General features: G+C 41.3%; 1 protein-coding gene across 18 annotated transcripts in view; it reads right to left on the minus strand.

Moving 5' to 3' along the window:
- Nucleotides 1-1,374: 1,374 nt before the first annotated feature.
- Nucleotides 1,375-16,218, minus strand: part of LOC140607211 (uncharacterized) — a 73,236-nt gene continuing 58,392 nt past the window's right edge. For 2 of the 18 annotated variants that reach the window (XM_072781764.1, XM_072781754.1), the window contains 4 exons: nt 10,247-10,389; nt 4,983-5,103; nt 4,643-4,729; nt 1,375-3,592 (listed from right to left, as the gene is read on the minus strand). In XM_072781764.1, coding sequence (XP_072637865.1) covers nt 2,112-3,592; nt 4,643-4,729; nt 4,983-5,103; nt 10,247-10,255 — 1,698 coding nt within the window. In that variant the 5' untranslated portion in view covers nt 10,256-10,389 and the 3' untranslated portion in view covers nt 1,375-2,111. Of the gene's footprint in view, nt 3,593-4,642; nt 4,730-4,982; nt 5,104-10,246; nt 10,390-10,417; nt 10,891-10,987; nt 11,220-16,218 lie in introns of those variants that run through there. The other 16 variants (XM_072781844.1, XM_072781864.1, XM_072781853.1 and 13 more) reach the window with 16 other exon arrangements.

Consider the following 16,218-nt stretch of genomic DNA (forward strand, 5'->3'; position numbering starts at 1 on the left):
CAGGAATCCAAGATCACATCCTGAGCCAAAGGCAGATGCTCAACCGCTAAGCCACCCAGGCGTCCCCAGTTCTTAATTGATACCATGCCATGCTTCCTTGTCTCTCAAAGATCCTTCAACATTCTGCAGAATTTCCAAAACTTATTAATAAAACTAAATCAAAGGAAGGATAAATCCCTTTTTAAAAATTCACCATCCCATTCCAAACTCACTACCTTGCTATGGAATGTGCTTTACCTCCTGGTTTTCAGTTAAGTTAGCTCATGTATGAGAACAGACTATTTTGTCTAAAGTTGGAAACCTAATCACTCATTCCACATCAGAATTATATCAGTGATATAATTCCTTTTTAAGATAATTTACTTACAACATCAAATGCCAGAAAACATAACCTGAAATATAAGCTATATAAGTGCCCTTTACTTCCAAGTGTCCATCCAGACAGTTCTAATCGTTGTTATGTTTCACTTTCCTAGTCACAGACAGGAAACCATGGAGCCAGCAAGATTATTCAATTTATCTAAAACTTAAGACTATTTGAAGCCAGCCTCTTTACAAACCATAATTATCTGTCAGGGTTTGGTATAGAAAATAAAAGGTCTTAAGTATTTCAAAAAGACATCTATTACAAGTAACTATTTTCAAAATTGGTAGGCAGGCTGGAGGAAAAATAATAATAATCACTGGATTTATTTCAATGTAAACTCTCTTAACTATAATCCAGCTTGGAGAGGTAACTGTTGCTGTTACCAGTAATGATGCCAGCGGTAATAGCTCAAAGCCACAAAACTTGACACTAGACACAAGATCATGGAGTCCAGATGCAACAAACGTGACAGAACAAGCTGTGCACTTTGCCTAGAATGACTCCCAGAGTGCATGTGCCTGCACAGAGCTATGCAATTAGTACTCACCCTTTAGGATTCAGATTGCAAAGCACATCCACCATTAAGCCTGCTCTTATCTCTTTTCCTTGGTTATGTTCTCACTGCACTTGTAAAAATTAAAATGTGTGAAACAGACACCAAAATAATGGTATTCTTAGAACACAGATCAGGCCATTTTTCTCTACCTTAGTCTCCCACTAAAGGATATAGTAAAGCTTAATTCTTTTTTTTTTTTTTAAGATTTTATTTATTTATTTTTTTTCATGAGAGAAACAGAGAGAGAGAGAGGCAGAGACATAGGCAGAGGGAGAAGCAGGCTCCCTGCGGGAACCTGATGCGGGACTTGATCCCAGGACCCCGGGATCACGACCTGAGCCAAAGGCAGACACTCAACCACTGAGCCACCCAGGTGCCCCAGTAAGGCTTAATTCTTCAAGAAGAAAGTAGGAAATTTTGCAAGAAGTATCAGTGTCACAGTGAGAGGGTATTATATACAAATTGGTTTTATTAGAGATCAAAAACTTTATTCACACCACCTTTTACTTCTTTTGCAGCTTTAATTTTTAACTTTAAAAACATTTTTTGGATCCACTGGTTGACTAAATATCTTTACATGCCCATTAGCTAACAAAACTTCTATGTAGGACTTGAGTAAAATTGCATGCTTACTGCTATCAGAAAGGCATATTCATTTATAATCTACTCATTTGCTCTCCTGTAGAACTGCTTACAAACGGCATTATTGCAAAGAAAGATTTACACATAATTCCTACATCCTTCATGCTGTTCTAGCATTAATCTTCTGATGTCTAGCAAGATAAGAACTCTTAGTGAATGGTTTGCTACATTTCTCCTAGAGCTCTCTCCAGTGTGAGATGATATAGAATAAGGGATACACTTTAACTGAGACTTCCCACAGTTTTTATATTCGTTTTCCTTCTCTCCTGTGTGTATTCAAGAAGAGATGCATATTGCCTGTCTTTCCCATGTTACACATATTGGGTTTTTCTCCAGTGTGGATTTACTTATGCCAATTAAGGGATTAATATGGGCTAAAGACTTTCCTATGAAGGCAACAAATGTTCTCTCTACAGTATGAACTGTGATGGACAGTAAGGCTTGTACCACTGGCTAAAGACCTTCCCATATTCATTACATTCTTTTTTCCAGTATAAATTTTCAGGAAAGATCTATGGCTGAAGTGTATTATGACAAATATTGCATTCATACAGTTTCTCTCTTGTATGATTTTTCACATGTATAATGATTCACGTGGCCTAGAGACTTTTCTACACTTAGTGCACTACTGGGTTTACCTCCATTATGTATTCTCTGATGGGCAGTAAGATTTGAGCCTTTGCTAAAAGCTTTCCCACATTCGTTACATTTATATGGCTTTTCTCCAGTATGAATTCTCTGATGTACAGTAAGATTTGAACTACAGCTGAAAGTCTTCCCACATTTAATACATTCATAGGGCTTCTCTCCAGTGTGAATTCTGTGATGTTGAAGCAAGGATGACCTATGACTGAAGGCTTTCCCACAAATGCTGCATTCATACGGTTTCAATCGAGAGTGATTCCTTAAATGCATATTCAGGGATTCTGGCTGGTTGAAGGATTTCCTGCATTTTTGACATTCAAAAGGTTTTTCTTCATTATGAATACTCTGATGCTGAATAAGAAATGATAAGCTGCTAAAGACTTTGAGACATTTGTTACATTCGAATTGTTTCTCTATAGTGTGAATTCTTTGATGTCGAGTAAGGTGTGAACTACAGCAAAAGGCTTTTCCACATTCACTACATTCATAAGGTTTCTCTCCAGTATGAATTTTCTGATGGTGAATGAGAGATGACCTATGAATGAAGGCTTTCTCACATATTCGACACTCATACAGTTTTTCTTGTGTATGAATTCTCAGATGTTCAATGAGATGTGAAACACGACTAAATGACTTTCCACAGTTCATACATTCATATGGTTTCTCTCCAGTGTGAGTACTCTGATGATTAGTAAGTGAGGACACATGGCTAAAGGCCTTCCCACATTCGATACATTTGTAAGGTTTCTCTCCACTGTGACTTATCTGATGTCGAGTTAGGGATGAGCCATGGCTAAAAGTCTTTCCACATTCATGACATTCATATGGTTTCTCTCCTGTATGAATTCTCCAATGGCGATTAAGGATTGATTGTTTGCCAAAGGCTTTCCCACATTCGTTGCATGTATAGACTTTTTCTCTATTATAAGTCTCATCAAGGGTAAGAGATTTGCTCTGGCTGAAAGCTGCCATACTTTCTTTAGAATTCAAAAGTTTCTTTTCACCACCACTGATCTCCTCATTTTTTGTAACAGATCTTTTTGGTAAACTCTTCTTAAATATATCATGTTTATGTGATTTCCCTTCAGCAGAAATTCTCTGTGGTTCAGAAAGAATAGACTTTAAATGGAAGATGCTTCTAAATGTATCGTATTTGTAAACACTTTCCCCAGTGGCACTTTCTCTAAAGGTGAGGGTCACTGGTCTGAAATGTTCTACCTGATTTTCATGCGTCCCATCTATATATTCCCAGTCGTTGTTAAAATCTGAAAATTCATGACTCTGTTTTATAGCTTTTTCTATTTTTACCATTTGGGGTGAATCTTCATCATAAATATCCTCCTTCATTAGTAATTCCTTGTTTTCCCATCTTGATTCCCAATCTGAAATATATCAAGAAAGCAAAACACTGCTTTTTCTGTACTTCTTGAAAAGAAACTTCTATGGTAAGAAAAAGCAATTTAAAAAAAAAATAGAGCACATCTCCACCCCCAAAAAGTACATGACTGACAATTCTCATATATTCAATAATTTCTGAACAAAGTTCAAATGGAGCAGAGAATAGAGATAGCTCACAAAGATGGAAACAGAGTGTAATAAGGGAAGTGAGTTAAATACAGGCAATCAATATGTGGAATAAAAATGATACTATCAGAAAAATACCACACAGGTATTCTGGATTCCAACCCAACGTTCTACTCTGTACCTACATTTATGTAAAAGACCACCTTTTGTCTCACAGCCTTGGTTCTCCAACCTTCAATTAATCTCAATGTGCTGTCAGATTAGCATGCTTAAAATGCACAATTTTTATAGTAGTAAGTACATTAAAAAGTTAACAATGAACACAATATTCTTTATCACCTCAGAAAGATTTATTAGGCTTTGTGTAGGGTCTGTGTAAAATCATATTATGTACTGGACACTAGGAAAGATTGTTCCTAGAAATCTTTTTATACATTCTTTATTTCCTCTAACACTTATGTTCACATGTGATCTCTGAAGCTCAGTTTTAGGGGAAAAGTAATTTCCCTTCTGACAGCCTTTCTTCACCTAAAATCATTGGTATATTTTTCCCTAGGTGGTCTTAAAAAGAACAACTTTATTTTGTTTCAAATAAAATAACAATTTGAATTATTATGATGGCAAAAACCTTCACTTTTGATCAGATAACATAATAAATAAAGATAATAATTTGGGATGGAAAAATGGCTGTTTTAAAATCTAAGTAAGAAAAAAAAATTAAAAAAAAATAAAATAAAATAAAAAAAAATAAATAAATAAAATCTAAGTAAGGATCCCTCACTTTGTGACATTTGCAATCTCTGAAGACAGTATCCCTAAAATATCCTAAAATACCTCCATACTTTCTACAAGGATGTTTAACAAAGACCTCTCTTGCCTGATTCTCCATGACTTATCTGGAAACATACCTTTTGACGTTTTTTTCTCCACCATCCAAGGTTCTTTCCCATCCTCCAGTAAACTGATCAAATATGGCTTAGGTATGGAAAGACCTGCTTACAGGAAAAATATAGAACCTGTTTAAACTGTGGTCCTCATGGAGGAGAGGCCACCGTCATAAAAGGAACCAAAGGCAGTTTTGAAGGATGGTCACTGAAATGGGAAGACGAGCTTCAGGGAGGGCACAAAGAACTCTACACATCCTTGGGAACATGAAATAAAATTTCAGCCATTTACTCAAGAGAACTTCTAGCAATTCTGAGTAACAGAAGATTTCCCTCATTGGGGTGAAGAGGGAGATATGCTTACCTACAGAAACCAGGTTCTCATAATTCTGGACCATCACATCCTTGTATAAATCCCTCTGAGCAGAATCTAGCCATCCCCACTCTTCATGAGAGAAGTCTATGGCCACATCACTAAATGTCACCTGAAATAGCAAACATATTTAGGCTCAATCACAGCCAAGGCCACTTCTGTCACTGGTTAAGGGGTAAAATTACCCTGGCTATAGAAGAAAGGGAATAAGATTCAGTAGTTGCGGCAATGATCAGGAATCTGATCTAAGTTAAGTAGTAATTGGATGATTACATGTTTGGCATTGTTTTATAACAGTAAAAGACAAATACAAGCACTTTGCTTCAGGAGAGTTAATTCTGTCAAAGGAAGAATTCTAAAATTTTTAAAAAGCAGCGTTCAACATTTGACAGTATATAGCCAAGTGCTTATTTGTGTTTTTTATAGTTTACATGATGAGTAAATAAAAAATGATGATCCACTAAGGCTGAAAAAATGATCCAATAAATTCAGAAAAGACACTTTTAAATACAGACACATATAGAACTTATTTATTTTTAAGATTTTATTTGAGACAGAGAGTGAGAGGGAGAGCACAAGCCAGGGTGGCAAAGGGAAAGGGAGAAGCAGGCCCACCCAGTGAGCAGGGAGCCGATCGCGAGGCATGATCCCACCGGGATCATGACCTGAGCAGAAGGCAGACACAACTGACCAAGCCACCCAGGTCCTACATACATAACTAAATTAATAAACAAAAACCATTTATGGTATATAATTAAACCTTGTATTGATAATCTATAATTAAAATCATTTGAGACTCCTGGGCAAGAGGACTAAAATAGTTTCATGCCATAGGCAGTCCCTGAATTGGACCTTAAAGTAGGGCAAATAATTAGAGGACACATTTCAAGAAAAATATTCTAAGGCAATAGTACCAACTCATGATATTATTTAAAATAGCAAAACTTTAGAAACAGCTTAAACGTACAGTAATAGTTTGTTAGTCGAATTAATAATATATACAAAAAACGTAGGCATTTAAATGGCATTATTATTATCTTTCATTGGTGAAACAGACATTGGCTGTGATAAATTTTTCATTCCAAGAGTGGTTGATTCAATATTCTATTACTTTATTTGGATATTTTGCATGTATGTTCATTAGCGATATTGGTTTTTGGTTTTAAAGAGGGAATTTAGGGCACCTGGGTGGCTCAGTGGTTGAATGTCTGCCTTGGGCTCAGGTCGTGATCCTGGGGGTCCTGAGATCAAGTTCCGCGTCAGGTTCCCTACAGGAAGCCTGCTTCTCCCTCTGTCTATGTCTCTTCCTGTGTGTCTCTCTCATGAATAAATAAATAAAATCTTTAAAATAAATAAATACATAAAAAGGGAATTTACCTTTGTGAGGTGTTGGGAAACTATTAAGAATCTGCCAAGCAGAAAATCCTCTCCACAATGTCAAAAAGAGAACAGTTTTACTACTGAATAAGCATTACAGTGGACTGTAACACACTTCATAGGCAATCACTAATGAGAATGCAAGGACAGAAAGAAATCCCACCCTTATAAAACCAGGCATGTATAACCCACTACATAGATGTTTTAAAAATAAATAATAACTTGTCCTCAAGTAGGCGGACTAGGCATCATCATTTGCTAATACATTTAATCCTAAATTCTCCTGGTAATTGGAGTGGCCAGTAGTGTTAATTGCTTTTGCCCCAAGAAAAATAAAACTTCGCCCATCTGTATGACAAATGAGTAGTTAGAACTTGGAAGCCAGGAGCCTAGGCTAAGCTCCCACACAGACAGGGAGATAGAGGTGCAGCGTCCTTCATATTTTCATTTCAAAGAGATGGCTCCAAAGCCTTAAGAAAGACTTTACTGCCCTGAAAAATTGGCAGAGCCTTATTTAGCTTTGAAAAAGATTCACAAGCATCTCAAAGGGACGGAGAACATGTTTACAGTTACAAGTTTTCCTCAAAGGAAATATTCTAATAAAAGGGGGAGGGGGTTCTTCCCTTTCGGCATCAGGGAAAATTCCTTTTTCCATTTGTATTTACTCTTACCCAGGTATTAAGGTTATGGTAGCCTTATATGAATTTCAAAGTTTCCCATCTTTTCCTACTTTCTGCAATGGTTTCAAATGATTGGTTTTTACAAATCCCACTTTGATAAATCAAATTTAAAAATCAGGGATCCCTGGGTGGCGCAGCAGTTTGGCGCCTGCCTTTGGCCCAGGGTGCAATCCTGGAGACCCGGGATCGAATCCCACATCGGGTTCCCGGTGCATGGAGCCTACTTCTCCCTCTGCCTGTGTCTCTGCCTCTCTCTCTGTGTGTGACTATCATAAATAAATAAATAAATAAATAAATAAATAAATAAATAAATAAAATAAAAAATAAAAAATAAAAAATAAAAAATAAAAAAAATAAAAATCAATACTAAGGGGTGCCTGGGTGGCTCAGTTGGCTAAGCATCCAACTCTTGACTTCAGCTCAGGTCATGATCTCAGATTGGTGAGATTGATCCCCACACACATCAGGCTGCACACCCAGTGGGGAGCCTGCTTGGGATTTGCTCTTGCCTTCTCCCTCTGCCCCTCCCCTCCCGTGCATGCATACTCTCTCTCTAAAATCAATCAATCAATCTTCTTTTAAAAATCAGTATTAAGTTAATGCATGACACTATATTTTACTCCACCAATGCAAAGATATTTCATATTTTCAGTTTTGAACACATATTGATGAACATCATTGTATTTTAAGTCTAAAAAAGAAAACTCATGTAATCTGATTAATAGATACCCTTTGTTCTTTACTTAGATCAGGGCTTCTTAACCTTGGCACTACTGACATTTTAAGTTAGTTAATTCTTTGTTGTGGGAGCTGTCCCTGTGCCTTGTAGAATGTGTAGTTAGTAGCATTCTTAGCCTCTACCCATTAGACACTAGTAGCCAATTCCGCCCTCCCCCTGCCCAGGGTGTGACAACCAAAAATGTCTCCAGACATTATCAAATGTCCCCTATGGATAGGGCTAAGAGGGACAAAATCACCCCTGTTTGAGAACCACCCCTTTAGAAAATGTTTCCAGTTCCCTAAAAGATTCTCTTTTTTTTCTTACTCTACCTATACGTAAGGTGTTCCTTCAGAGTTTAGTGTAACTTCACTTCTATCTCTGCCTCCCTGGTTCCATGGGCCACCAAAACCAGTTCCAGCCTTGCTTCCCCAGGGATGTGTCAACTCTTTCTTCCCCTTCAATGCGTGGGCAACCTGGGATGTTCATTCATCTTTGTCCCCAGAAGAATTTAGGATATTTGCCCCAGCACTTATCTTAATTTCTTATGCTTTCTTACTTTTCTACCAGCCCTGTACTGCTCAATAAAGTCACTCAGTAGCCACATTTGGCTATATAAGTTTAAATCAATAAAAATTTTAAAAGATTTAAAATTCAGTTCCTGGGTCACTTTAGTCATGGTTCAAGGACTCAAATCATATGGAGCTGGTGGCTACCATACTGGACAGCACACATAAAGAACACCTCCACCACTATAGAAAGATCTCTCAGTATTGCCCTACATCATAAAGTCCTACACGTCAGTGTACACTCAAACCCATGTATGATTCTTCCTAACAGGTACTTCATAAGGGTCTACAAAATGAATCAAGGGCATTTGGATAGCTCAGTCGGTTAAGCATCCAACTCCTGATTTTGGCTCAGGTCATGATTTCAGAGTCCTGGGATAGAGACCTGCTCAGGCTCCATACTCAGTGAGGAGGCTCCTTGAGATTCTCTCTCTTCCTCTCCCTTCCTCTCCTTCTGCCCCTTGCTGCCCCACTCTCACTCATGCTCTTTCTCTCTCTAAATTAAATAAATATATCTTTTAAAAAAATGAATCAATGAATGATTTTGGGAACTAGTTCACTTTAGTTTTTACTTAAAAAAAAAAAGTTTTTCAATTCTAGTTATGTAATATTCCCAGGAAACCAGACTCTGCCCAACATGCACATATGCCACTAGTGCCTTCTGTGCATGCTTCACCTTCCACCCCATGATTCTACCCACCATTTCTTCAAAGCTTATTCAGTCAACAACTATTTACTAAGCATCTGTTTTGTACCAGATACCACTCTGGGTACTGAAAACAGTCAACAAAAAAGAAAAAAAAAAATCCCTCCCAGAAGGAAAACATGAACAATGACAAACAGAGTGTATTATCTAGTGAGTGATAATCACTGCGGAAAACAACAAAGTAGTGAGGAAGAGAAGGGATTGTTAGAAAAAGTTGACTGCAGGGAAGCTTTACTGAGAAAGTAACCACAGAGCAAAGATGTGAAGGAGGAAAGAATGCAAGCTTGTACCGATCTGGGGGAAGACTGTTCCAAGCAGAGGGTACAGCAATTTCCAAGGCCTGGAAGCAGTAGCCAGTGGCTAGAGCTCACAGGGAACAAGGGGACATGGAAGATGAGATCAGAGAGGTAAAATCCTAATTGCACAAAGCTTAAGTCACTGTAGAACTCTAACGTCTGAGTTAGAGCAAAGGAAGAATTTTATTTTATTTATTTTTTTAAAGATTTTATTTATTTATTTATTTATTCATGAGAGACACAGAGAGAGAGACAGGGGCAGAGACACAAGCAGAGGGAGAAGCAAGCAGGCTCCATGCCCGAAGTGGGACTCGATTCCAGGTCTCCAGGATCAGGCCCTGGGCTGAAGGCGGTGCTAAACCGCTGAGCCACCTGGGCTGCCCAAAGGAAGAATTTTAAACTGAGGAACGACAGGATGGTGACAGTGGTGGTGGCTGTGACGGTGTAACCGTTGGTCAGATTCTGTGTATATCCTGTATGTTAGATCCAACTAGAGTGTCTGAATGTAAGTCATAAGAGAAAGGAAAGAATCGAAGAGGACTCCAAATAGCTCGTGACTTGAACAACTGAAAGGATTGATCTACCACTGACTGAGACCACAAAATGCCGCTTTGACAACCAGAAAGCAAATAACCCAAAATTCCAAACCTGAATTTTTGAATTGTAATAAAAACAACAATTTTGCTCAAACTTCTACAGAGACTTGGAGCAGAAAAATGGTAGAAGACAGGAGCAATGAGAGGAGACAGCACTTTGGAGCTCTTCTGGGGGCTGCATTCTTTGCTACAGTGAGAGGAATCATCCATTCGGTCCCTAAACGCACAGGAACCAGCAAGAGACGCAAAGCAAACATTCAAGAGTCCTGCTAAGGTGTTTCGGGAAGATCCGGGGGGGACACCGACGACTTACCTGGAACATGACTTGTCAACACAGTCCTCCTTCCCAGGCTCTTGTCTTAAAGAAGAGTAGTGTCCTGAGAAGGCAGATCAAGAACACACACAAAAAGGAGCCATGAAAAGAAATGAGGCTTATCTTGCAGCGCTGGGACACATCTGCAAGGAAAAGCACACCGGGAATCACCTGCTAGGGCTGCATTCTCCCCCGGAACCAGCACATTCACCGCCGCACGTTCACCAGGTGCCAGCGGCGTGTGAAACCGACTACGACATTCTTTTTTTCTTTTCTTTTTTTTTTTTTTTTTTTTGAGACAGACTCACAAAACAGCAGTAATAACGTTACGAGCTCGTCCGGTCTTCGCAACTACGCATGGCAGACATTCACAGACGCCGCGTTCCTTTCCTAAACGATGGGAACACACACTCGGCCAGTCTGTGGAAGGCTGCACCAAGGCAAGAGCGTCGCGCTCGAGACTGGATCGCCCAAGAACCACCGCGGACCGGGTTCTCTTTGGGTGCGCACGCCGCAAAGCGACACCCCTTTTACCGGGCGGACGGGCCCAGGGAGCCAAGGCCCTGCCGGGACCCACACTTGCCTCAGTCCCCGGCGGGCCCTCCCTGGCCCTGAAGCCCGGGCCCCGGGGATCCCGAGCCCGCCCCTCCGCGTACTTGACACGCGAGACCGCGGAGAGAGAGGACCGCGCCCGCCGCCGTCGGGAGGACGGCGCTACCCGGGGGGAATTCCGCCGCCTGCCTGAGATTACCGCGAGGCGGACGGAGGTCGGAGCCCGCACCGGAGCGACATTTCCCAGCTCCCTCCGTCTCCGCGACCAGTTACCTGCGCCTCGCACGTCGCCCCGTAAAACCACACTTCCCAGAAGGCTGCGCGTTCGCGCGCGCTTTGGGCGACGGGAGAGAAAGGCGCATGCGCCTTCACGAGGACGCGCACGCCGAGCGTCAAGAGGACGGCAGGGCCGGCCTACGCTTGCTTCTTAGGTACAGGGGCGCCCAGGGCACGAAACTACACTTCCCAGAAAGTGATGCGGCCGCGAAGACCTTCCGGGTCGCGGGTCAGCTGGCGCGTACGCCCTCCTGCGGGGCCGTGGGCCGTCCCCGGGTGGGCGTGCTCCCGCCGAAGGTCTCGGTGCTGCGCCCTGGGCCGCTCCTCGGCAGCTCTTGGGGGCCTTGGGCGTTTGACGCCCGCCTGCCCGGGACTGTGGTCCCTAAAACGCCCTGTGTCCTGGCTGTCATGGCAACAGTTGTCAGCGGACAAACGACACTCCCTGGACATTCGTGCGGCCGCGTCACGGCTGTTGACTGCCGCCGTCTGGTGTACAGGTCTCAGCAGTGGCGGCCTCAGGTAAGTGCTTTAAGGGAAAAGGCTTTACCTGCCCCCGTAACCCGCGGGGCCTGCCCCACTTCGGTCCCCAGAAGCGCGTCCTCGCGCCCCTCCCCCAAGCCCCACCCAGACGCGCCCTGGACGTACTTGGACGGAGACCAAAGCGGCCTGCTGCAGGTGTATATTGGGGTTGTCTCCTTTACTTTTTTTTTTTTATTTAATTTTACATATAATTAATCATTTCATTTTAATTTTGCTTATTTTGGAATTATACTATGTGAATTTTCTTGTATATGTCAAGTGCTTAGGTGCGTTAAGATCCACTAGACAGTGCTTCCACCTTGGCAAATCTCTCGCGGCCGTGGTATTGAACTCCTGGAGCAAGAGTAGTCTGCAAATGCAAAGCGTATTCCCATCCACGCCTTCATTGTGCAATGACAAATTGTTGTCGAAAATTGTGCCAATTTGCCCTCGTACCATAGTTTATAGTTGTTGTTTTTTATTTATTCATGAGAGACACAGAGAGAAAGAGGCAGAGACACAGGCAGAGGGAGAAGCAGGCTCCATGCAGGGAGTCCGACCTGGGACTCGATCCTGGGACTCCGGGGTCACGCCCTGGGCTGAAGGCAGGCGCTCAACCGCTGAGCCACCCGGGATGCCGAGTTCATAGTTATTTTGGTTGCCAGTTATTACTTGATTTTGTGATATTTTCAAATTTTGCCAATCTGCTAAATGTGAAATCGTGGCTCAGTGTGGCTTAAATTTGCAGTTCTTTTGTGGTTAAATAAGATTGAGAATCTTTCCATGTGTCTTTTGGCTTTGATAATTCCTTCTCTGAGAATTGCATATCTTTTGGTCACTGTTCTTTTAGAGCAAAGGCCTTTTTGATGTTAAAATGCAAGCTATAAGAAAAATGCAAGATTTTAAAGGAGTGTAGAGACTAGGACATTAGGGCAGCCCCGGTGGCTCAGTGGTATTTTTCATTTATTTCTGTTCTAATCTTTATTATTTCTTTCCTTCTACTGGCTTTGGGCCTTGCTTGTTCTTTTTCTAGTTCTACTTTAGATGTAAGATTAGATTATTTGAGATTTTTCTTGTGTCTTGAGATATGCCTATATTATTTAATCTTCTCTCTTAGAACAACTTTTGCTGTGTCCCAAAGATTTGAGACTATTGTGTTTTTGTTTTCATTTGTCTCCATGTATTTTTTAATTTCCTCTTTGATTTTTTGATCGACTCATTCATTGTTTAGTAGCATGTTACTTAACCTCCAGGTACATACCAAAAATTCCAGGGGGGTTTTTTATGGTTGATTACTAGTTTCATACTTTTGTGGTCAGAAAAGATGTATGATATGATTTCAGTCCTTTTGAATGTACTGAGACTTATTTTGTGGCCTAACGTGTGATCTGTTTTGGAGAATGTTCCATGGGACTTGTAAAGATCATATATTCCACTGTTTTTTGGATGGAATGTTCTGAATATATTTGTTTAGGTCCATCCAGTCCAATATGTCATTCAAAGTAAGTGTGGTAGTAAAGTCCCCTACTTTTATTCCTTTTTTTTTTTTTTTTTTTAAGATTTTGTTTGTTTATTCATGAGAGAGAGAGAGGCAGGCTCCATGCAGGGAGCCGGATGCGGGACTCAATCCTGGGACTCCAGGATCACACCCTGGGCCAATGGCAGATTCTTGACGGCTGAGCCACCCAGGCATCCTACTATCAATTTATTCCTTTACGTCTGTTAGTAGTTGCATTATGTACTTCAGTGGTCTTATGTTGGGTGTGTAAATATTTACAATTGTTATATCTTCTTGTTGGATTGTTCCCTTTATCAATACGTAGCATGTCCTTCTTCATCTCTTGATACAGCCTTTGTTTTAAAGTCTATTTTATCTGATAGAAATATTGCTACTCCTGCTTTCTTTTTGCTTCCATTTACATGGTCAGTGTTTTTCCATCCCTTTCAATCTGCATTTGTCTTTAGGACTGAAGTGAGTCACCTATAGACAGCATATAAATGAGTCTTGCTTTTTTTATCCATTCAGTTACCCAGTGTCTTTTGATTGGAACATTTAATCCATGTACATTCAGAGTAATTATTGAATGGTATTACTTATTGGCATTTTGTTACTTGTTTTAGGGTTGTTTTTGTAATTCTGTGTTCCTTATTTCTTCTCTTGCTCTCTTCCCTTGTGGTTTGATGGCTTTCTTTAAGATATTCTGGGATTCCTTTCTCTTTATTTTTTACATATCTATTGTAGGTTTTTGATTTGTAGTTTTAGGTTTGCATATAACATCCTATGCACATAACGGTATATATTAGACTGATGATCGCTTAAATTTGAACCCATTCTAAGAACACTAGATTTTTACCCACCCTCCCGCAACATTTTCTGTATATGATAACATACGTTACATGTTTTATTTTGTGAATCCCTTAACTGATTTTTATAGATATAATTGACTTTACTGCTTTTGTACTTAACCTTCATACTGGTTTTATAAGTGGTTTTTACAATTTTTTAAAAAGATTTTATTTAACTTATTCATGAGAGATACAGCCTAGGCAGAGACCTAGGCTGAGGAAGAAGCAGGCTCCCTGCAGGGAGCCCCATGTGGGACTCAATCCCAGGGCCCTGGGATCACACCCTGATCCAAAGGCAGATGCTCAACCACTGAGCCACCCAGGCATCTCTTATTAGTGGTTTATAAGTGGTTTTATCTTCTAGTTTTATTATGTTTGTACATATGTGTAAATTTTTTCCTTTCATAATTTTTTTTACTCCTGATTATGTCCTCTCCTTTCTATTCAAAGAATTCCCTTTAACATTTCTATTAAAGCTGGCTTGTGGTTTGTCTGGGAACTCTTTATATGTCTTTCTAGTTTGAACAATAGTCTTTTGGTTTCAGACTTTTTCCTTTCAGCACTTTGAATATATCATGCACTCTCTTCTGGCCTGCAACATTTCTGCTGAAAAACCAGCCAGTAACTTCATGGGGTTTCCCTTTCTCTACCTCTTTTTTTTTTTTTTTTTTTTTAAGATTTTATTTATTTATTCATAGAGATACAGAGAAAGAGAGGCAGAGACACAGGCAAAGGGAGAAGCAGGCTCCATTCAGGGAGCCTGATGTGGGATTTGATCCCAGAACTCCAGGATCACACCCTGGGCCTAAGGCAAGTACTGAACCGCTGAACCACCTAGGCGTCCCTTCAGGGTGTCTTCTATGCGTTGCACACACTCTAATGTGGTTGAGCCACATTTGCCTTCAGTCCAGTCATCTGGAATGGCTCTCTTTGCTGTGGTAGGATTTGGTCCTATGCTCTATGGGGCCAGTCTGGGGGCTGCCTTGGACTTGTAGTTGGGCCTGCTCTCAACCTGTCTGCCAGAACTAGGATCACATGGAACTATATGGTGCTGTCCCTGCATTATACTCTGAGTGGGACCTGAAGTCAGACCCAGGGTCTGGCCCTAATCTGTCTGTTGAGGTTACAGTGACCCCAAACTTCAGGGCTCTCTCTTTGTGATACCCCCTGTGAAGTTTTTGTTGGTGGACAGTGCTGGCAGTCAGATCAGATGTTTGCCCTCAGCCTACTACTGCTAGGCTGCAATCGAATAGTATGTGGTTATCTTCTCTCCTCAGGGCAAGAGTCACTTTGGAGTGGTGCTGGCCACTGTCAGTGCTGCTTGGAGAATGAGATGGGTCAGGCATTACTTTGGAGGGACTCCTGCCCAGAGAAGCCCAGTAGAGTGAAATGGATGGACCAGATCCACAAGTGAAGGTAGGGGTATGGCACATGGTGTTAGCAAGGTATTAACAGGTCTCCTTGCAGGATGAGACTTGACCAGAGTTAGTTTGGAGGGACTCCTTGCGAGTGGGGCTGGTTAGATGGGGCGTGTTTGCAGGAGAGCACTGAGGGCATGGTGTTTTAGCAAGCAAGGTGGTGACTGTTCTCACTAGTTCCCACAGGTGTCTGGGGTATCTGCATCTAGGCTGGTGGCAAGGAGAAAAGTAGTGCCCATTAGGTCTTTTGTTGAATTCTCATAAAGATCCCTGCCCTTCCAGCGCATATTCTGAGATTAGTAAATAAATCTGTATATATGCCCCAGGCACCTTTCCAACTGCTGCTTCAATGCTCCCTCTCTGAGTTGTTTGTTATGCCGATTCTTTTTTTTTTTTTTTTTTTAATTTATGATAGTCACACAGAGAGAGAGAGAGGCAGAGACACAGGCAGAGGGAGAAGCAGGCTCCATGCACCGGGAGCCTGACGTGGGATTCGATCCCGGGTCTCCAGGATTGCACCCTGGGCCAAAGGCAGGCACTAAACCGCTGCGCCACCCAGGGATCCCCCTGTTATGCCGATTCTTAAAGGCAGGACTGTTTCTTATGGCCTGGCCTCTCACAGAGCCAAGCCTGCTGATTTTTTAAGTACCTGAAGGTAAGCACCACTGGTTGTAAAAACTTGCATTAAGCCCCACTGGTTTTCAAAGCCAAATCTTATATCCTCCTAGGGCAGGTCCCCCTGTCTGGGGTGCCTGGTGGAGGGTCTATTCCTTTCCCTTCTCCCTGTTTGTGGTGTTCCTCCTGTGATGGCATCTCTACCCTTCCTGTCTTTTGCAATGTAGCCTTCTCTCTACAATTAAT

The sequence above is a fragment of the Canis lupus genome, chromosome 1 (assembly GCF_048164855.1).
Source record: "Canis lupus baileyi chromosome 1, mCanLup2.hap1, whole genome shotgun sequence".
Taxonomy (NCBI): domain Eukaryota; kingdom Metazoa; phylum Chordata; class Mammalia; order Carnivora; family Canidae; genus Canis; species Canis lupus.